This window comes from Myotis nattereri (assembly GCF_964212035.1).
Source record: "Myotis nattereri genome assembly, chromosome: 16".
Lineage (NCBI taxonomy): Eukaryota > Metazoa > Chordata > Mammalia > Chiroptera > Vespertilionidae > Myotis > Myotis nattereri.
In genome coordinates, this window is record NC_138091.1 from 21,943,168 (window position 1) to 21,966,057 (window position 22,890).

The following is a 22,890-nucleotide window of genomic DNA, read 5'->3' on the forward strand; positions in this document are numbered from 1 at the left end:
AATTCTAATATGCAAACCGACCGAACAGCAGAACGAACAGTCACTATGACGTGCACTGACTACCAGGGGGAAGACGCTCAATGCAGGAGCTGCCCCCAGTCAGCTTCTTATTGGCAGTGTGCACTTACTGATATGCTTGAAGGTTCTGAGGTTCACTGTGCCCCAAAGGGCTTCAATGTGTGGCCTGCAATGCTGCTCACAAGCAAAACTATTATTCTGTCCTTAACAGATTTCAAACCTAGCTGGTATTGACTTGGCCTCCTTATGGATGAAAGTACTTCCAGGCATTTGTTTCCAATAAGGAGGTCTCAATGACCCCTGCGAACACCCCCATCTGGGAGGAAGCTGCCCCCGAGTTCCTGCCCCGATGCCAGACAATCCAGTTCCTCCCCATATGTCTCTGGGTTCCCCAAAGCTGCCACCCCAGTGCTGGAGCCCGAAGGATCGAGTCCGAATAAGTCCTCCTAAAGGGTCTCCTGTAGCCTCTGTCACTTAGCCACAATCCCCCACTGGTTTTCACAGCCCGAAGTTACAGGACTTCTCTTCGCTCTGGAATCCTGGGCTGGATGTCGGGTGTGGGACTGGGACCCCTTGCTTCTCATGGGGGAGCTCCACAGCCTAGATATCCCACCCAAAAAAACACCACACGTGGGTGTCAGACCAGCCTGTTCTGTGCCTCCACCCCTCCTACCAATCTCAATGTACTTTCTTTACTTCTCTAGTTGTAGGACTTCCATTCAGCCAAATTTCATGTGGTTCTGATGATGGTTGTTCTGAATTTTACTTGTAATTCTTATGTGGTTGTGAGAGGCAGCGAGTTTACTTACACTGCCATGTTGGCTCTGTAGGCCTAATCTTGTCCTTTAACGTTGCAAACAAACTTTTTGCTTTGGCTGATCGTCATGGTGCTGATGGGAATACACTTGTGTGTCTGGTCATCAATCTAAGTCATTAGAAATTTCTTCATGTCTGTTATAGGCCCTTCTCTAATTTTTGTTAATCCTGTTGCCTTTAACAAAGCAGATCCTTTAGCTTCCATCCCTTTATTCTTCTTCAAGATCACACATATGGTGGAATGACACATGCCTAACTGGTGAGCAATACCATCCTGATTTTCCACCTTCATAGTCCTTAATGAATTTTAATTGTTTCCAGGTCAATCACTCAATGTGGTCTCTGCTGACATTAGCATGGATTTTCTATGTTTAGGGGCCAAACTTAAAACAGCACAAGGTAGACCTGGCCAGTGTTTCTCAGTGGTTAGAATATCAGCCCACACAAGACGGTCCTGGGTTTGATTCCCAGTCAAGGGTTATAGGTTATGGGTTCGCTCACACCCCCACCCACATTGGGCTCGTTCTGGAGGCAACCAGTCGATGTGTCTCTTTCACATCGCTGTTTCTCCCTCTTCCACTCTCTGAAAAGCAATTGGAAAAAAAACACACAAACACAAGTCAAGCACAGGAAAAAATAATGCAATCAAGAGTCAAAGCAATCCTGAGAAGTTTGTTTTATAGCAAACTTCTTGTATAAGTACACTCCAAAATGATTAAAAAGTATCTATATATATATAGAAGTCTAAGCGGCCTTTATGACCGAATGACCAGAACAACCAGTTGCTCAGTCGCTATGACAAGCACTGACCACCAGGGGCAGGCGCTCAATGCAGGAGCTGCCCCCTGGTGGTCAGTGAGCTCCCACAGCCAAGCTCCCACAGCCAGCCAACCACCCGCAGTCCCGGCCCCCAGCCAGCCGGCCCACATCAGCCCCTGGTGCTAAACCATTCGTAGACGACCTGCTTTTGGGTCAGGGTTTCATACATAGCAGAGCAGCTCCCTCGCTGCAATCTATTGAAAGTCAGCCCTTGACACAAGGGTTTGTCTCGCTCCCATCCTCTCCCTTCCCCGGGGGCCGTCCACCCACCACAGTGGTGGCGAGGGAAGGAGGAAGGGGGGAGGCAGGGAACCACGCGGTGGCGGGGTGCAGACGGCAGTGTCCGTTCCTTCTGCACCCAGCCCAGCAACTGTCATCCCCTCTCCTGACCCCGCTGGGGTCTTTGGGCCCCGGGCTGAGACAGGGAACTGGGGGTGGGTGGCAGCAGATGCGGACCCTTTCCCAGGGGGCCAAGGGCCGGCTCCCTCCTGGAGCCGGTGGCCAACCTCCCACAGTCCCTACCCCAAGCCGGCAGGCCCCAATCGGCCCTGATCGCTGGCCAGGCATAAGGACCCCACCTGTGCACGAATTTGTGCACCGGGCCTCTAGTAGTATAATAAATACATTAACAAGTAACAGTCATTTATTATCAAGTATTATATACTGTACATAATTGTATGTGCTTTGCTTTTATACAACCAGAAGAGGTTTTTTATACAAGCATTACCACAAACACGTGAGTAATGTATTGCACAATGATGTTACCATGGCTACAATGTCACTAGGAGACAGAAATTTTTCAGCTCCATTGTAATCTTATGGGACCACTTGTATATGTGATCCGTTATTGACTAAAACGTTATGCAGCACATGGCTGTATTTATATTATCATTCTAATCTCAAATATATTTCTACCTATCCACCAATCACTGATAAATATGCACTGAGAGATATTTGTAATGATGCTCACTAAATGATGTTTATTTCTAGGCTGTACAAATTTTAGATAATTTCTTCCTCCTTTGTACCTTTTTCTGTATTTCTTAGATTATACTTTATGTCATTTTTTATTAAAGTAGACATTTTTCTTAAAAAATTGAATACACATATAAAGATAGAGCCACAGATATATAAGGAAACATTGGTAAACATTTTTCAATAGTAAAATACTATATACAATTTAGATTTTAGTTTAGATATGGTAAATCCATACAGTTGCATACTAAGTAACATAACATAGAGGTATACCTAGGGACATGTAAAAATAATGATCACTATCAAGTTAAAAAAGGGTATTATACAACCATAGTGGTTATGAAGTATTTTAAAAAGAAAATATAGATTCATTAAGTATTTATATTCATAGAAAAAAACTGAAGGATAGACAACAAAATGTTAATCATAGTTATTTCTAGGCAATGGAATTACAGTTATCTTTCTTTATGTTTATGTGAGTCTTGTAACTTATATATATACACACACTAGAGGCCCGGTGCACAAAATTCGTGCACAGGTAGGGTCCCTAGGCCTGGCCGGTGATCAGGACTGATCAGGGCTTTCGGGCTGCTGGCTGGGGCCTTCCTTCTCTGACTGTCGGCTGCCAGCCAGGGCCTTGGGGCCTTCCTTCCCGGCTGCCGGCCAGGGCCTTCCTTCGTTCCATGTCGCCCCTTGATGGTCAGCCCATGTCATAGTGAGCGACTGAACTCCCGGTCAAACTCCCAAGGGGACACTTTGTATATTAGCCTTTTATATAGATAGATAGATAGATAGATAGATAGATGATAGATTACTTGTATTGCAAAAGTTGTTTTGCAAAATATAATGACAAGAACACAAAATTCTATCAGGGTGAAGATCGACTACATGATATATGGATTTTTTTTTTAATGTAGGAGTAACCACAAAGAAAACACAAATAGAATGTATAACTTCAAAACCAGTAGAAGAAAAAAAGAGAATTAAAAAACTCAATCAGCCCAAACTGGTTTGGCTCAGTGGATAGAGCGTCGGCCTGCGCACTCAAGGGTCCCAGGTTCGATTCCGGTCAGGGGCATGTACCTTGGTTGCAGGCACATCCCCAGTAGGGAGTGTGCAGGAGGCAGCTGATCGATGTTTCTCTCTCATCGATGTTTCTAACTCTCTATCCCTCTCCCTTCTTCTCTGTAAAAAAATCAATAAAATATATATATTTTTTAAAAAAACAAAAAAACCTAATCAATCCAAGGAAGCAAGAGAAAACAGTAAAGCAAAAACACAGTAAAGACACAAAATTTAGGGAGAAAGATCAATAATAAATTAAGCAGAATAAACTCACTAATTAAATAAACTCACTATATGCTATCTATAAAGACATCCAAAACTAATAATATCAAGGTTGAAAGAATAAAGATATATAAAACAAATATAAGTAAAAAAAAGTTATTTAGAAATGACAGCTAATAATGTAACATACATTAACATACCCTTATTAAGGTGGGAATGCTTGCCATATTTGCTCCTCATGTGTTCTAGTTGTGTTTTGTAATTCAAAACTAAAAACTTGAGAAAATAAATGTAAAGCCACTCCCCAACAAAAATGCCTTATTTTATCAATGGTTACTCATGAGTGAATAACAGTTCTATTCATCACTGTGTCTCTAGAACGTAGCATCTGTAGTTACTCAACATTCTCTATATTGGCTGGATATAAAGTTTTTACTATGAAAGACTCAAGAATGCAAAAACAGGGCTGCATTACATAATTTATTATATCTTTTTTTGCACTGATAAGTGGCCCCTTTTTATTATACTTTTGAGAGAGAATCCTAAAAACAGTACTTCTGAAGAGATTAGAAACAGACATTTAGTGACTATGACGGGTTAGAAGAATAGCATTCAACCTCTCACTGCATTCTGTTTTAATCCCCTGCTCTGAAATTCCCAACGTTTCCATATTTCTCTCCCTTTGGTGCCAGGATTTAGTCACCTGAGTAGAGAAATCAATAGCTGTATATTCTTAGCTGAAAGCTCATCATTGCCTTTTGGATTCCAAATTGAATTCTGGCATCCAATGAACTGTTCAAAAATTAGCCCCCATTCTATAACACAATAAAAGAGAAAAAATACACCACATACCTGCCATCTTTCAGCGTGTTAACAATATATCGGTTAATCTGGCAAATACAGTTGCTAGACAATCGTTCATCTTCAACAAGAGTGTTCAACTGTGTTGCCAACATAAAAGCTGAAAAGCAGAGATTACTTTAGTCTCCAAAACATTTTAGCCATGACAATCTGAAAGCTGATCACACCTGTACTAGCAAAGAATCATGCCTCAAATATGTTCCTGAAATTAAAGCTAGTCAGACTGACTCTGCATAGTGAAAACAGTATAATTTGCTGTGCATTAAACAGCTGCTGCTACTCTGAAATGTATGGACTTCTTAAAGCAACCCAAGTCATTTTTTTCCATCATTCAGGTCTCATGACAAAGACTAAAAAATCTTTTCTAGGTCCTTCACATTGTGACTAGAGATAGCAAGCATATATTCTGCAAATTCTCTCCTTTCTCCCAGGTAAAGCTTCCAACACGGAAATAAAAACCCATAAAGGCAAGTATAGGACAGCTAACCCATCATATTCACTAAATGTCAATATTATCCTGAGGGAAATTAATCAAAGAAAGCATAGAGCACCAGTTAGAGAGAATTAATTAAGCCAAGTGGCACCTTTCCACTAGATCCAGTCTATTGTTAGAACGCTCTGCCAGGTGCAATTCTGTCTGAATGAATTACACAGCCAAGCAAATGCAGACTTCTAGAATGCCCCAAATTACTGCAATCGTAATGTTGGGTATGCTTTCATTACTTAAATACAAATTCCGAGATTTATACATCATACTTACAGGATAGAGTGTTCACCCCATCACTCATAAGCAGTCGATAACGGGGCGGACTGTTCCCTGTAGTGATGGGACGGATGTTCTAGAAGAGAAAACTCGATTCATTAGCCAGGTTGTCTGCCCAGTCCCAGGGATAGGTAAACCTAAGTGGCAGGAGAGTAGGCCTGCCATTAGATCAACACAAACTGAACTGCTTGCTCATTCTCCCGACATTTAAATCCAAGTAAAAGAAAACCGGCTTTGATGACTGTCCCACCAACCTCTTTCCACTAATATTATGAAACAAACATAGATGAGAATAAAATGTTGCCAATACTCTTGTGTTCTCCTCCCTAACTCCAATTTGTTGAAAACCAACTCTAAAAAAAAAATATAACAAAGTACCTAATATATGCAAGGTACTGTGTAGGAAATGTGCTAAAAATACAAAATGAAGAAAAAAAAATTTCGTGCCCTGAAGGGGCTTATAATGAGGGTAGAGATGGAGGCCAAGAGACATAAGAGAAGTGTGCACACAATGACACGGGGCCGAACTGAGACATTTATTCCAACTGGAAGGAAATCAGAGGAAGCTTTAAGTGAAATATGTAAACAGAGCCTTACGATCAAATAAGCCTTGAGACAACTGGCTAACAGACAGAATCTGCAGGTATAATCCATGATTCTGCTTCTATTGATTTTCTAAATTCCCACGAAAATTTGAGAACCCCTTAAATGATAGGGTTAACAAAGAATGTTTTTGTTTGGTTGGAGTTTTTTTTTGTTTTGTTAATCCTCACCTGAGGGTATTATTTGCATTGATTTTTAGAGAGAGTGGGAGAGGAAGAGACAGAGAGAGAAACATTGATGTGAGAGAGACACATGGATTGGTTGCCTCCTGCAAGTGCTCTGACCCGGGCTGGGGATCCAGCCTTCAATTGAGATTGTGCCCTTGACCTGAATCGAACCTGCGGCCCTTCTACTGAGCCAAACCAGCCAGGGCTGATGAAGAATTTTAAGCAGACAAGTTCATTTTACAGAGAGGCAATATGTAAGGCAGATTTGAGCAAGACAAACCTAAGGGCAGAAAGATAAGGAGGCAGTTATAATGATGTGCAGCACTACAGCATCCATTAATTGTGGAAAGAACACAGGGGCAAAATCTCAGATTTGAATCTCCAAAGGTCTCCCTCTGGCTAAACTAATATGTATATTTTTATTTTTATTTTTATTTTTATTTTTTTTGATGTTACCATTTTTTTTTAAAATATATTTTATTGATTTTTCACAGAGAGGAAGGGAGAGAGATAGAGAGCCAGAAACATCGATGAGAGAGAAACATCGATCAGCTGCCTCCCGCACATCTCCCACTGGGGATGTGCCCACAACCCAGGTACATGCCCTTGACCGGAATCGAACCCGGGACCTTTCAGTCCGCAGGCTGACGCTCTAGCCACTGAGCCAAACCGGTTTCGGCACTAATATGTATATTTTTAAAAGCCTGGTTCCTTTCTCAGGGTTATAACACGAACTGGCCTATTTTTTGTGATGGAGAGAATTTCCTAAAGTGAACAAATCTTTATGTCCTTCATCGAATGTAATTTACGATTACATGTAAATTTAAAAACTGCTTGACATAAAATATATATAGTTACTTACAATGACTTGGAGGATGGGTTTTATGGCTGTCTCTCCCTGTTGCATTATGGCCTAAAAGAGTAAAAACAGATTTTTGTGAGATATGAGCTCAAATCATGATTAAAACTGGACATATTTTATGAACAACATAAACTGATGAACAAAAACAGATCCAGAGACAGAGAAACACCTATCAGACCGTCAAACCTCAGAGGGAAGGCAGGGGAGGGTGAGGGTTAGGGGGAGAGATCAACCAAAGGACTTGTATGCATGCATATAAGCCTAACCAATGGACACAGACACCATGGGGGTGAGGGCATGAGTGGGGGGTGGGGGGACAATGGGGAGGTAAGGACACATATGTAATACCTTAATCAATAAAGAAAAAATAAATAAATTTTTTTTTAAAAAAAGAAAAAGACTCAAGCTGCTGAACACCCTAAAAAAACAAAACTGGACATATTTTTACAGTTTAGCATTTGTAATAAACTATACATAACATTGTCAAAAGAGCCTTTTGGGGGCTTATCATTTGAAAATCTAGGTTAAGTTTTATCACTCTGGACAAATTACAAAATTATAAAATGCCGGGAGCCGGTCCATCCTTGCTGTTTCAAGGGACCTGGCATATATAGCATACTGTTCTTAATATGTTTGCTCCCCTTAGCGCTGTGTGTTTTAACCAAGGTCACCTCTCCGAGAAAGGTTGTTTCCCCAGGTAGGAATTTTTCCCTGAAGTCAGGGAGGGGATGCCTCTCCTAGAAAGGTTGTTTCCCCAGGTAGGAATTTTTCCCTGAAGTTAGGGAGGGAATAAAACCCCTCAACTAAGTGCCAGGCGGGTAATTAATCACTTTAACTATGAACAATCATGCTTAAGCTACATAATCTTTACTCCCTGGAATGGAGATAAGAAACGCCCTAACCTTTGTAATAGAGATTGATAGGATTGAATCAACTGGTATAAATACAGATGTAATAAGACAGCAAGACACAGAACTTAGGAGACAGAAAGAAGACAGCACCTACACAGAACCTACAGACAGAAGAACTTCGCTGGAGAGAATATGGCAAAAGATCCTGGACTGAACCTGACTACAGAAATTGGCAAGAGAACCTGACTAGAACCTGGTGACTGAACCTGGCTGGAGAACCTGGACAGAACCTGGCTGGAGAACCTAGCAAGAGAACATGGACACAGAACCTGGCTGGAGATCCTAGCCAGAACTTCGCTGGAGATCCAGACCAGAACTTGGCAGGAGACCCTGACAAGAGAACCCGGCTATGATGATCAACTGAACGCTGCCTCCGTGTCACTCCTTCTTCGCCGACTCCGTCCACACCTTTGGGGACCCCTGGACCCGCTGGGGTTGGACCCCGGCATATGGCGCCCGAACAGGGTTCCCTTAGGTAAGTCCCCCCGCACTCAGGATGGATAGGACTCCACCGTAGGAAGAGGGTGGATAGTCTTCGCCGACTCCGTCCACACCTTTGGGAACCCCTGGAACAGGATTCCCCTAGGTAAGCCCCCCCTTGAAAACCCCCACACTCGGGACGGATAGGACTCCACCAGGGTGCTACAGACCCCCCTATAGAGGATAAATAGGGTAAGAAGGTGGATAGTACAGAACTTAGATTGAGAAGATGTGCCATACTGAGTCCAAAGAAAGAAGACTCTGTATTGATCTTTACATTAAGAAGATGTGCCATACTGAGTCTAAAGAAATAAGACTCTGTATTGATCTTTTAACACATATGCTTGCTAGCAGAGGAATTAAGGTTACTCCTAGTCAGACAGAACGTTTTATACAAGAAATATGTCCATGCTTTTCTGAGGAAGGAAAGGTAAATGTAATGGCATGGGAGAAGGTAGGCCCAAGGAGCCTTATCCTTAACCCCACTGCAGCCTTTCCACCCCGGGAAAGTGCAGGATTGGCAAACTCTCCCTGGGGTGATAGATCAGGCCTCAGGTAATAGCGGAAAGCGCCAATCCTACTCTTAAAATAGATACAAGAGAGCATTTGGGTTGTTTTTTTTTTTCTTTTTAATGCCTGCTTTTAAAAAATAAAAAAGGGGGAATTTGCCGGGAGCCGGTCCATCCTTGCTGTTTCAAGGGACCTGGCATATATAGCATACTGTTCTTAATATGTTTGCTCCCCTTAGCGCTGTGTGTTTTAACCAAGGTCACCTCTCCGAGAAAGGTTGTTTCCCCAGGTAGGAATTTTTCCCTGAAGTCAGGGAGGGGATGCCTCTCCTAGAAAGGTTGTTTCCCCAGGTAGGAATTTTTCCCTGAAGTTAGGGAGGGAATAAAACCCCTCAACTAAGTGCCAGGCGGGTAATTAATCACTTTAACTATGAACAATCATGCTTAAGCTACATAATCTTTACTCCCTGGAATGGAGATAAGAAACGCCCTAACCTTTGTAATAGAGATTGATAGGATTGAATCAACTGGTATAAATACAGATGTAATAAGACAGCAAGACACAGAACTTAGGAGACAGAAAGAAGACAGCACCTACACAGAACCTACAGACAGAAGAACTTCGCTGGAGAGAATATGGCAAAAGATCCTGGACTGAACCTGACTACAGAAATTGGCAAGAGAACCTGACTAGAACCTGGTGACTGAACCTGGCTGGAGAACCTGGACAGAACCTGGCTGGAGAACCTAGCAAGAGAACATGGACACAGAACCTGGCTGGAGATCCTAGCCAGAACTTCGCTGGAGATCCAGACCAGAACTTGGCAGGAGACCCTGACAAGAGAACCCGGCTATGATGATCAACTGAACGCTGCCTCCGTGTCACTCCTTCTTCGCCGACTCCGTCCACACCTTTGGGGACCCCTGGACCCGCTGGGGTTGGACCCCGGCAATAAAAGTGAGATACATACTTAACAACAAGGATGCACTCACTACATCTAAAATACCAGCATCACATAACAACACATTAATTCTCTATAGTGCCCATTACTAGGGAATTAAATAAATATGCTAAAATCTTAAAACAGAGTATTATAAACACTTAAAGAGAAGTTACTTATATAATACTGGTTGCCTCTTTTTAAAAAATATATATATTTTTATTGATTTCAGAGAGGAAGGGAAAGGGAGAGATAGAAACATCAATGATGAGAGAGAACCATTGATTGGCTGCTTCCTGCATGCCCCCCACTGGGGATTGAGCCCACAACCTGGGCATGTGCCCTTGACCAGAATCGAACCTGTGACCTTTCAGTCTGCAGGCTGATGCTCTATCCACTGAGCTAATTGGCTAGGGCTGGTTGCCTCTTTTTTTTAAATTAAATTTATTGGGGTGACATTGGTTAATAAAATTATATAGGTTTAAGATGAACAACTCTACACCACATCATCTGTACATTGCATTGTGTGTTCACCACAAGTCAAGTCTCCTTCCATCACCATTTATCCCCTTTTTACCTTCTATTTCCCTCCACCCCCTTTTCCCTCAGGTAATCACCATGCTGTTGTCTGTGTCTATGAAGGTTTTGTTTGGTTTTTTTGTCTAATTCCTTTACCTTTTTCTTTTTTTTAATATATATTTTATTGATTTTTTACAGAGAGGACGGGAGAGGGAGAGGGATAGAGTTAGAAACATCGATTCAGCTGCCTCTTGCACGCCCCCTACTGGGGATGTGCCCGCAACCGGGGTACATGCCCTTGACTGGAATCCAACCTGGGACCCTTCAGTACGCAGGCTGAGCCAAACCGGTTAGGGCTCCTTTACCTTTTTCACTCAGCCCCACAACCCCTTCCCCTCTGACAGCTGTCAGTCTGTTCTCTATGAATGAGTCTCTTCCTATTTTGTTGGGTGCCTCCTGTAAGAGGAACTAGGTGAGTGGGGAGACATTGTGAGGCAGACTGCACTGAATCCTCCTTTATACCTTTTGAATTTTAAATCTCACGGCTCTATTAGCAATTATAAAAATTATTTCAACAGCTCTGGTCAGTGTGGCTGTTGGTTGGGTGTTACCCGGGTATACACCAAAAGGTTGCCGGTATGATTCCTGGTCAGGGCATATTCCCGGGTTGCAGGCTCGATCCCCAGCAGGGAGCATGCAGGAGGCAGCCAATCAGTGTTTTCACTTTCACATTGTTTCTCTTTCTTTCTCTTTCTGTCTCTCTCCCTTATTCTCTCTTTAAACATAAATAATAATAATTTCTGTAGAAAAAACTATCAAGCAAGTTTTAGTTTGTTTTTAAAAAGCCATCACGTAAAGATAACCATAAGAAAAACTAACGATCGGTTTTCTGACCTCTGCTTCTGCCCATACTGAAATAAATGATACCAGATTAGCTCTTCAAACATAAGCTAAAACACTGGGCAAAAGTATATAAACTGTTCTCAATGCCAACAACAGGGAAAGCAAAACTGATTCTTGAAAAAGGGGACACCAATGGGGTGAGCCCTACGATCACTCAGGCTTTCTTTCTGCACTTTGGGACCATCGTGCAGGGAAGGGAACCCGAGAAGAACATGGAAGCCCTACTGAGTATAGATCAGAGTTCAGGGAGGTGAGTTAGCTGGACTTCGTGGATGCGGAATACCGGAGGGAGGGGCTACTAGTACACAGAGAAGCTTCAATAACCTTCCCGGCTGAATTGTCTCGCCTTGTGGCGAGACTCCACAAGGCCAGGCAAAGAATAAGCATTCAGAGAGCTATACGCTGAAAAATTACTGGAGCCCACAAAGGCTATCATACATTTGTGTTCCAACCAGACGGAGTGGAAAGAACTCAATGAACATGGTGCATTCAGTAGACACCTCAGAAAGGCCATAATATAGAAACAGGACTAAACTAGTCCAGAGTAAAATCTACTCCAGGCCCACTCCATCTCAAAAGGATCAGATGATCTGCAAGTAAATTAACAGCCTGTTAGACAACTCCATATTATCTAAAAAAAATATACATAATCCAGACACTAAATGTAATAGTCATACTGTCTAGTATCTAGTCAAAAATGACTAGACATTCTTTTATTGAATACCATCCACCACAGCACAAAAGGCAAAATGTGGTCCTATAGCATTAAATATTGCTACAGTTGCTTTAAGGTCAAGCTGAACCTGCCGCATTTGTGCACACTGGTGCAAGACTTACACATTTATCTCTCCACATTGGTAATTCATTGTAAATGTCTACGTATTTTGGTTTTGGAGGAAAAACAGGATTTGAAATAGATGAAAGGCCTTCGGAAAACAAGGGTTCTGGAAAATTATCAGTCACTTGTATAACCTTGGATGCCATATTCAACAGGCTGCAACTTCCCAAGGAATGTGCTAATGGCTGAACTGGCAAGTTATTTTGCAGCATCTGAGCAAAGCTGGAGACCTGGGAGCTCTGAAACCAGTCATTGTTGGCAGACACTTTCTCACCAAAACTGGCCTTCCTATCTACTAGTAGGCTGGACACAGAAGGCAGGTAGCTCAGGCCAGGGCCATAGGCCATGGGGCATGCTAGCAGACCGTTGCTTCAGAATACACATTTTTAAAAATATTTATTTTTATTGATTTCAGAGAGGAAGGGAGAGGGAGAGATAGAAACATCAATGATGAGAGAGAACCATTGATCAGATGCCTCCTGCACCCCCCTACTGGAAATCGAGCCTGAAACCCCAGCATGTGCCCTAACTGTGAATCTAACCATGACCTCCTGTTTCATAGGTTGACACTCAACCACTGAGTGATCCAGTGTGCCAGTGTGGATGGAGAGAGCTAGATGGAGGTAGGAGATATATATGGAAGAAAAGTGCATGTGACTTGGTGATGGACTGGACGTTCAGGGTGATGTAGGAAGCATGATGCCTCAGTTTCTGGCTGGCATAATGAAAAGGGCATAGGCACAATTCATCCAGAGAGAGAACTCGAGGAGGCCCTGATTTGGGAAGATAATGGATCTGCTTGGGGACGTGCTGAATTTAAAACGCCTTGGAGATACCAGGTGGGCAGGGAGATTATAGAGGTTGTCTTTCATCGTTAAGGTCCTCCCGACAAAGAAATCTGTGAGCAATTAACAAGAGGTTGTTTGGGGGAGAAGAGGGCCTCTAGAGCCCAGCCTAGTGTCAACAAACACTTACAAAGCGGGAATGCAAATAAGTTGGGGAAAGACCAGCCAAAGGAGCTACAAGAGCCAAAAGGAAAGAGTGTCACCAGAAGGAAGCAATACTCCAGGGACTCAAACACTCGGGAGAACTCTACTAAACTGAAAACTAAAAAGTGTCCGTTGGATTTAGCGACTTGGAGGCACTGTTAATTTCAGCCACGGTTATGTCCACAGTGATCAAGGGGGTGACTGATTGGAGTGGGTTAAAGGGCTGATAATGAAATAGCTGAAAACAGGCAACTCTGGAGAAGTCTGGCTGTGGATGAAGGGGCGGAGAGAGGCCGTGGATGGGAGGGGGTGGAATCCACAGCTTATTTTGTTTCGTATTCTTATGCAGGAAAACGTAAGCATGTTTAAAAGATAAGAAAAATTCTCCCAAGAAAGGGTGATGACTCTAGGGAATGACCCGGCGGTTCCCCCCGTTCCCGCTATCTCCTCCCCGCGTTCTCTCCCCATCGCCCCCAGCTCCTCTCCCCCTTCTCCACTACGCACAGCCCCAAGACCAACGCCACCCGGGCCCGCCAGCCCGGCTCGCAGGCGTCTCCTCACCGCAATGGCCCCTTCGCTCAGGTGTCCCCCCATGACTCCGCCGCGCCAACTCCCGCGTTTCTGATCCTCGGATGCACCGGCTTCACGCCCCGGGTCCGGCGCGCTCTAAAGCAATTGGCCCGAGGAGCCGCGTACGCCACTTCCGCCTCCTGACGTGCGCACGGCGCGGGGGCGGGCCTAGGAGCTGAGCAGCCACCGCATTGGCCGAGGCAGGGCGGGAGGCCCACGTGACCCTCGGGAGGCCCACGTGACCCTCCGGAGCCCAGGTTCCGGGCCGCTTCCCGGGAAATCTGGGCCCGCAAGGCGGGGAGCTAAACTGCCGGGCGCGCCAAGGGTGACGCGAACGCCGCTACTGGCCCCGGGGACCAGTTCCGGGAACTTTGCTGGCGGGCTCTAGGGAACATGCCCGGCTCGGCCTGGAGCGGGCAGACAGCCTGGTAACCCAGAGCAGAGTTAGAGCTGATGCCCCGCTACTAAATGTAGTGAAAGCTGTGCGTGGATCCTGAGCTTAGCACAGTGGGAGTTTCTGAATGTAAATTAGACCCGGTTCCTGACCTCAGAGGCGAGCCGTCTGTCGAGGGAGCTTCCACTGTGAGTAGCCCTAACTCCAGGTAGACATGGTATCGGCCCCCGGAAAGAGACAAGTGTGCCGGAATCACACAGACGGGAAATCAGGGAAGGCTTCTCGGAGGTGCCACTTGAACTGAATCTTGAAGGGTGTGTGGACATTTGCCTTGTGCGCTTCAAGTGAGAGTAGGGATGCCCCCAGGAAAATGAGTAATCTATGCAAAAACTAGTAAGGTGGCCCTACCCGGTTTGGCTCAGTGGATAGAGCGTCAGCCTGCGGACTGAAGGGTCCCAGGTTCAATTCCGATCAAGGGCACGGACCTCCGTTGCAGGCTTCTGGTCCTGGTCGGGGGCATGTGGGAGGCAAACAATTGATGTCTCTCACATCAGTGTTTCTGTATGTCTCTCCCTCTCGCTTCCATTCTCTCTAAAAATCAATGGGAAAAATATCCTCGGGTGAAGATTTAAAAAAATAAAAATAAAATAAAGAAAGAGAGAAAAATCTCGGATATCCCTCAGGTTTCTGGCTTAAGCTACTGGGATAGATGAAGGTCTAAGGCAGTGGTTCTCAACCTTGCTAATGCCGCAACCCTTTAATACAGTTCCTCATGTTGTGATGACCCCCAATTTCATTGTTACAAATTGAACATAATTAAAGCATAGTGATTAATCACAAAAACAATATGTAATTATATATGTGTTTTCCGATGATCTTAGGCGACCTCTGTGTTGAGAACTGCTGATCTAAGGGGACAGGGATGGTGGCTGTCTAGTCACCTAGCATAGTGCCTGGAACAGAGGAGGCTTTTCATAAACATTTCTTTTTTTAAAGAATTTTTTAGAGGCAGAGGAAGGAGAGAGACAGAGAAACATAGATATGAGAAGGAAATATCCATTAGCTGCCTTCCACAGGCGCCCCTGCAACCTGGGCATGTGCACCGATCAAGAATCCAACCAGCAGCCTTTCCATGCACTGAGCCACACCGACCAGGGCTAAACATTTCTAAGTGAAAGGACAGTTGAGTGAACTGGTGTGAGAGAATCTAGATCCTTCTTCAGCATATAAATAACTATTGAAAAAGTTCACAAGAATAGCCCGGCTGGATTGGCTTGGTTGGTTGAGCATAGTTCTGTGCACAGAAAGGTTGCTGGTGTGATTCCCTGTCAGGGAACATGCCTGGTTTGGGAGCTCCATCCCCAGTAGGGGGTATGCGCACTGAGGCTGTCGATCAGTGTTTCTCTCTTACACCAATGTCTCTTTCTCTCATTCCCCTCCCACTCCCCCTCCCTCACCCTCTCCCTCTCCTTTTTCTACTTCCTCTCACTCTCCCTCCTTCTCTCTCTCTCTCCCTCCCTCCCTCCCATCCTCTCTCAATGCATTTCCTCAGGTGAGGACTAAAAGAAAAAGATCACAAGAATTGATGTTGTGGCTTCATGCTTGCTGGAATGAAATCTTGATTTGCTAGAACTACACATCAGTAGAAATCTGAGCTCCTTATTTTCTTACTCATTTTGTAGATCTAAAGTACCATGGATCTGCCTGTGGATGAGTGGAAATCATATGTACTTCAGAAGTGGTCTTTGCTCCCAAAATCCATTCAGGTCACAATTTGTACAGCAGAGACTTTGAGCGATATCTTTCTTCACTCCTCTTCGCTTCTTCAGTAAGTAAATGGAAGCTTCAACCAGGGAAATTTTGATCTGGAAAATGTTCCCGTTTGTCATTTGCTCTTAAGTTAACTTTTTGATGGAAGGATTAAATTCAGATTTTTATATTTTGGGACATTCCGCAGTTCTTGCTATTTCCAGTGTTTCCTAACCTACTATCATAGAAAAGGTAGGGATGCTGTGTAGCTTTTTCGGTATCAATGTTATGTTTCAATAATCAGTGCCTTGCTATATCGTCACTAGGCTGTGAACATTACCATTTCCCAGAGGTTGTAGTGGAGATTTACCAGCTGTACACAGAAATTGCTAAGTGCTCAAATTCAGAAAGGACCTTAGAGGATTAATTCCAGTATTTTTCAAACTCTCTTGACTACTCTCTTCAGTAAGAAATATTTTACGTCCCAACGTAGTACACATACACATATAGCGAGAGAAAAACTGAAACAAGAGTTTCCTACAAGTTCAGTGAATTTTTATTGATCACCTATTTTGCGCCACAAATTCTCTAAACCTGATAAAAAGACGTCAACCCGCAGATTCCACAAGCTTAGCAAATCCCAAACAGTGTAAACATAAATAATTTCACACCTAGGGACAGCAGACTCAAACTGCCAAAAACTAAAGAAAAAAGAAGAAATCTTAGGTGGCAGCCATCTCCTGCTTGGCACCATGGCTGCCCTCAGACCCTTATGAAACCAAGATTATCAAAAAGAGGACCATGAAGTTCATCTGCAGTCAAACCCATATGTCAGAATTAAGCGGAACTGGTGAAAGCCTAGAGGCATTGACAATAGGATGTGCAGAAGGTCAAGGGCCAGATCTTGATGCCCAGCCTTGGTTATGGGAGCAACCAGAAAAAAAACACATGCCACCCAGTGGCTTTTGGAAGTTTCTGGTCCACAACTTCAAGGAGCTTGATGTGCTGCTGATGTGTAACAACTCTTACTGTGTGTGCTGAGATTGCACACAATGTATCCTCAAAGAACCACAAAGCTATTGTGGAAAGAGCAGCCCTGCTGGCCATCAGAGTCACTAATTCCAATGCCAGGCTGCACAGCGAAGAAAATGAATAGACAGATTGTATATACATTGTATTTGTGTTAGGAAAACCATAAAATTCTAAAAAAAAAAAAAAAAGAAAGAAAGGAAAAGAGAAAATCTTAAAAACAACCAAATAAGAAAAAAAAGATGTTACCCATATGCAAGTAAAAATAAGACAATGGCTGACTTTTTTCCAGTAAAACTATGGAAGCCAAAAGACAATTAAATGGCACATATAAAATGCTAAAAGGAAAACAACGCAAAATAAAACTTGCCAATCTAGAACTCTCTACCTAATGAAAATACCTTTCAAAACTTGGGAAGTGGTAAAAGTACTAACCACTTCTGGGTGCACGGGGGTGGGGGGGGGATGCTCAACCAACTGAGCCACACCACCCAGGACACAAATCAATTTTATTGATCTCACTAATACCTTTCAGGAGTTGCTTTTGCTCTTATAATAAAGACTAAAATTTTTCATATAGATAGTCAGTAAAGACATTGCAATCTAACCATTGCCTATCCTCTGGCCTCCTCTTTCATCACACTCCCCTTTCAGACATATTGGCCTTCTTTCAATTCTTTTGTTTGTTTGTTTAAATTTATCTTTCTTTTTGAAAGTATTATCGACGTCCCCCTTTATTTTCCTCATTGACTCCCTCTGTTCCCGCCCCCTCCTCTTATTTCAATTCTTGATATGCATTATGCTTCTTTATACCACATGGCCTCCACTTACATTTTTTCTGCCTGAAATTCTTTTTCTGTCTCATTTCTATTCCACCATGCCCTAAGAACTAATTAACTTCTGCTCATCCTTCAGAATCATATAAATCTTTCCTCAGGAAAGCTTTCCTTGGATCCCAGCTGGGTCATGTTCATTTTTTTTAAAATATATTTTATTGATTTCAGAGAGGAAGAGGGAGGTAGAGCTAGAAACACTGATTGGCTGCCTCTTGCACACCCCCTACTGAGGATGGAGCCCGAAGCCCAGGCATGTGCCCTTTACCAGAATCGAACCCAGGACCCTTCAGTCCACAGGCTGACGCTCTATCCACTGAGCCAAACCAGCTAAGACATGTTCATTTTTTATACATTTACAACACTGCATACCTTTCCTTTTTATATTTGTGTAATCATTTGATTAGTATCTGTCTTCACTACTAGACTATAAACTCCATAAGGGCAAGGACCTTGTCAGTATTTGTTTGTCTTTCTTTAGATAAGAGCAGTGCAGTGTCAATAACACAGGTACTCAAATACTGATTGAATGACAGTTTGATAATGTGTATAAAGCTCTTAGTTCAGTGACTGACATATTAATGCTAAATATGACACATAAATGAGGACCTCATCTGAGCAGACACATAAACACGTATGTTTCAAGTTCAAGGTGCACATTTCATCTTTGTGCCAGCAACTAACTCAGTGTCTTTCTAGTTCTTTTTACATATTCTCATTCATTTGTAGATGAATATGCACATATCTCTTTTATTCTCTGTTAAATTATATTATATGGTTTGTTCTGTGAGGTTTTTTCCAACATCACACCTTAATCTTTTTAGCAACTACATGGTATTGCTAGTGTAATATGGCAAATTTAGTTATTCTTTTCCCTGTTGTTGGGTAATTAGTTATTTCTATGTTGTTTTTCTTTTTTTTTACTGTTACAAACAGTGCTGCAGTGAACAACTTTTATATATGTTTTTGTACATACACTTAGAACTTAACATAGGACCTGAGAAGAGGAATTGTTGCATCAATGGTTATGAGCATTTAAAATTAAATTAATACTGCAAAATTGTCTTCCAAAGACGCTTTACCAGTTTACCACAAATAGCATATGAAAATCACTTTCCCATGTCCTCACCAACATTAAAAGCAACAGTCTTTAATTTTGCCAACCACAAGGACAAAGTAATCTTGTTTAATTTTCATTTTTCTGATTACTAAAGTAATTCACCATTTCCAATATTACTACCCATTTATATATCAACTGTGAATTGTTCATTTCTGTCTTTTGCCCATTTTTCTAGTGGGTTATCTGTCTTTCTCTTATTAATTTGTAAATCTGGCTGTGTAATTCTTTGTTATATATACTACAAATTTTTCTTTTAGTCTATTATTTATCTATTTTACTTATGGTGTCTTGCATTATGTATAAATTGTGTGCATATGTTTTAACTTCTATACAGCCACGTCTGTCATTTTCTTTTTGGCTTCTGGGTTATGTGTCTTAGTTAGGATAGTCTACTATACTCAAAGATTATAAAAATATCCTTTATTTTGAGAAACTAAGATGGCAGCATAGGTAAATAACAGGAAATTGCTGCCTCCCACAACAACTTCAAAAATACAATGAAAAGACAAAACGGACATCATCCAGAACTACAGGAAGGCTGGCTGAGTGGAAATTCTACAACTAGAAGGAAAGAAAAGCACACTGAGAGCCAGAGGAGCTGCGGAAGTAAAGTGCAGAGGTACGGAAGCTCGCATGCGCGGAAAGGGGCTGGCACCTGAGGACGCGGCTATCTTTTTTGAATTGGGAGGGAGTCACAAGCTCCCGACTGCCCTGAACTCTGGTTCCGGGAAGTCTCTGGGGACCCAGGACTCATACGGGGAGAAACTGGACTGTCTGGCAGCAGGCAGAACTCTGAACTTGAGGGCGGCTTTCCCTCAGAGGTGCTTGCAGCAATTACCGGGACACTGAGACGCGCAGCCCCTTTGGGCAGGCTGAGGATCCGCCATAGCTGCTTGCTCCACCCTTTGATTCCCTGAGGCCCCGCCCCACCCAGGCTGCGGCAGAGGCTTTTGCATATGAATGCCCCGGCCTTTTGCAACCTGAAAATTACCTAAAAAATTGCAGCTGGGCCAGACAGACCCAGAACTTCCAAGAGAAGGCCCAAGGTCCCACAGCAGCTTGCATTGCTTCACAGCTGGGCCTCATCAGGGCACCTCCAAACTCCAAAAAAGGAAGGGGAATCTGCAGTTCTCTTCGTAGCTCCTGCCAGGTAACCTCAGGCCGAGGCTAAATTAGCACCTCCTTAGATCCAAGAGCCAGTGTACCCAGTTGTCAGAGGGGGACCATCCAAATTACAACTCCTCAGGTTCCTAAGGGACACACTCAGGGGGCAGACTCAGTGAGCACCAAAGCCCCACTGAAGCAAGTCTTGCCCCAGAAGGGTGTCTTCAGCACAGACGTTCTCCCACTGCAGACACAGCTGATTCTCACTGCCAATTGGCCTGGAGGTCAATTCCTCCCAGTGATCCTACAACAATCAAGGCATAACTACAACAAGACTGTGCACAAAACCCACAAGGGGGTGCACCAAGAGTGTCCACCTCAGGTAACTGGGGAGGCTGAGCCACTGGGCCCTACAGGACACCTAGCACACAAAACCACTCTACCAACATGGAAGCATAAAAAATGCAGAGACAAAGAAACAGGTCACAAATGACAGAAATGGAGGAAAGCAAACAACTGGATATAGAGTTCAAAACCATGTTTATAAGGTTTTTCAAGAATTTTATGGAAACTGCCGATAAATTTAGTGAGACCCTGGAGGATATGAAAAAAGACCAACTAGAAATCAAGCACACACTGACTGAAATAAAGAATAATATACAGAGATCCAACAGCAAACAAGAGGATCCCAAGAATCAAGTCAAAGATTTGAAATACAAAGAAACAAAAAACACCCAACCGAAAAAGAAAAAAGAAAAAAGATTCCGAAAATATGAAGATAGTGTAAGGAGCCTCTGGGACAACTTCAAGCATACCAACATCAGAATTATAGGGGTACCAGAAGAAGAGAGAGGGCAAGATATTGAAAACCTATTTGAAGAAATAATGACAGAAAACTTCCCCTACCTGGTGAAAGAAATAGACTTACAAGTCCAGGAGGCACAGAGAACCCCAAACAAAAGGAACCCAAAGAGGACCACACCAAGACACATCATAATTAAAATGCCAAGAGCAAAAGACAAAGAGAGAATCTTAAAAGCAGCAAGAGAAAGACAGTCAGTTACCTACAAGGGAGTACCCATACGACTGTCAGCTGATTTCTCAACAGAAACCATGCAGGCCAGAAGAGAGTGGCAAGAAATATTCAAAGTGATGAATAGCAAGAACCTACAACCAAGATTACTTTATCCAGCAAAGCTATCATTCAGAATATAAGGTCAGATAAAGAGCTTCACAGATAAGAAAAAGCTAAAGGAGTTCATCACCACCAAACCAGCATTATATGAAATGCTGAAAGGTATTCTTTAAGAAGAGGAAGAAGAAAAAGGAACTCTTACCATTTGCCACAGCATGGATGGAACTGGAGAGCGGATAAATACATGATCTCACTCATTTGTGGAATATAATGAACAACATAAACTTATGAACAAGGACTGATCCAGAGACGGAGAGGCATTGATTGGACTGTTGGGCCTTGGAGGGAAGGTAGGGGAGGGTGAGGGTAAAGGGGAAAGATCAACCAAAGGACTGATATGCAAGCATATAGGCCTAACCAATGGACACGGACAACGGGGGGGGGGGGGTGAGGGCATGAGCGGGGGTGAGGTAGGGGGTAACATGGGGATAAGGACACATATGTAATATCTTAATCAATAAAAAATATATTTTAAAAGAAAAAAAAATACCCTTTTTTTCTGACATGTTTTTTTAGTTGTGTGTTTTTGTTTTAGTTCTCTAATCCATCTGGAACTTATTTTTCTGTATGACATGAGAGAGTACTGGATGTATTTTTCCAGATAATTTTTTCACAGTATTTATTGAATAGTCAGCTCATCCTTTCCCCATTGCTTCAAAATGCTACATTTATTTTTTTTTAAATATATTTTATTGATTTTTTACAGAGAGGAAGGGAGAGAGATAGAGAGTTAGAAACATCGATGAGAGAGAAACATCGATCAGCTGCCTCCTGCACATCTACTGGGGATTGCCCACAACCCAGGTACATGCCCTTGACCGGAATCGAACCTGGGACCTTTCAGTCCGCAGGCCAACGCTCTATCCACTGAGCCAAACCGGTTTCGGCTACATTTATTAAAAATTAAATTTCTGCCTGGCTGGCATGACTCAGTGATTGAGCATCAACCCATGAACCAGGAGGTCACGGTTCAATTCCTGGTCAGGGCACATGCCCAGGTTGGGGGCTTGATCCCCAGTAAGGTGCATGTGAGAGGCAGCTGATCGATGATTCTCTCTCATCATTGATGTTTCTCTCTCTCCCTCTCCCTCCCTCTCTCTGAAATTAGTAAAAATATATTTTTAAAAGAATAAAAATTTAGCCCTCCATCCTCTAAATAGAAATTCCAGTCCCTAAGTCTCTGAGACCACAAGATCCCCACCCCACTGCCACTCCCATCACATTACATAATAAAACCTCATGTGTCCCAATGATTTGCAGATCATCATTTTCAAGTGCAATTGTAACCAGACAACCAAGGGGTCTGGGCTGCCTGTCACGCCTTGAGCCAATTGAGCAGAGACAGGGTTGAATCAGATATGAGTGTCTATTCCAGTAATGCTGGCAGTAGGGGAGAGCAGCAGGTCATCCACAAAAACTGCTCTAACCCTTCCTATAAACCAGCTGCTTATATTGGGGTTGAAAGGCAGAGGTTACATAAGAAAGTAAGAATTGCCGAAACCGGTTTGGCTCGGTGGATGGAGCGTCGGCCTGCGGACTGAAGGGTCCCGGGTTCGATTCCGGTCAAGGGCATGTGCCTGGGTTGAGGGCACATCCCCAGCGGGAGATGCGCAGGAGGCAGCTGATCGATGTTTC

At 43.2% G+C, this 22,890-nt stretch overlaps 2 protein-coding genes across 2 annotated transcripts in view; one reads left to right on the forward strand and one right to left on the reverse strand.

Annotated features, from left to right (window-relative positions):
* Window positions 1-13,934, reverse strand: part of RPA1 (replication protein A1) — a 55,119-nt gene extending 41,185 nt beyond the window's left edge. Inside the window, exons 1-4 of the mRNA XM_081109368.1 lie at window positions 13,823-13,934; window positions 7,172-7,222; window positions 5,537-5,615; window positions 4,768-4,876 (exon numbers count right to left, since the gene is read on the reverse strand). Coding sequence (XP_080965494.1) covers window positions 4,768-4,876; window positions 5,537-5,615; window positions 7,172-7,222; window positions 13,823-13,855 — 272 coding nt within the window. The 5' untranslated portion in view covers window positions 13,856-13,934. The remainder of the gene's footprint in view (window positions 1-4,767; window positions 4,877-5,536; window positions 5,616-7,171; window positions 7,223-13,822) is intronic.
* A 446-nt stretch (window positions 13,935-14,380) lies between these two features.
* Window positions 14,381-22,890, forward strand: part of SMYD4 (SET and MYND domain containing 4) — a 28,615-nt gene continuing 20,105 nt past the window's right edge. Inside the window, exons 1-2 of the mRNA XM_081110715.1 lie at window positions 14,381-14,413; window positions 15,908-16,053. Of these exons, the coding sequence (XP_080966841.1) occupies window positions 15,920-16,053 (134 nt within the window). The 5' untranslated portion in view covers window positions 14,381-14,413; window positions 15,908-15,919. The remainder of the gene's footprint in view (window positions 14,414-15,907; window positions 16,054-22,890) is intronic.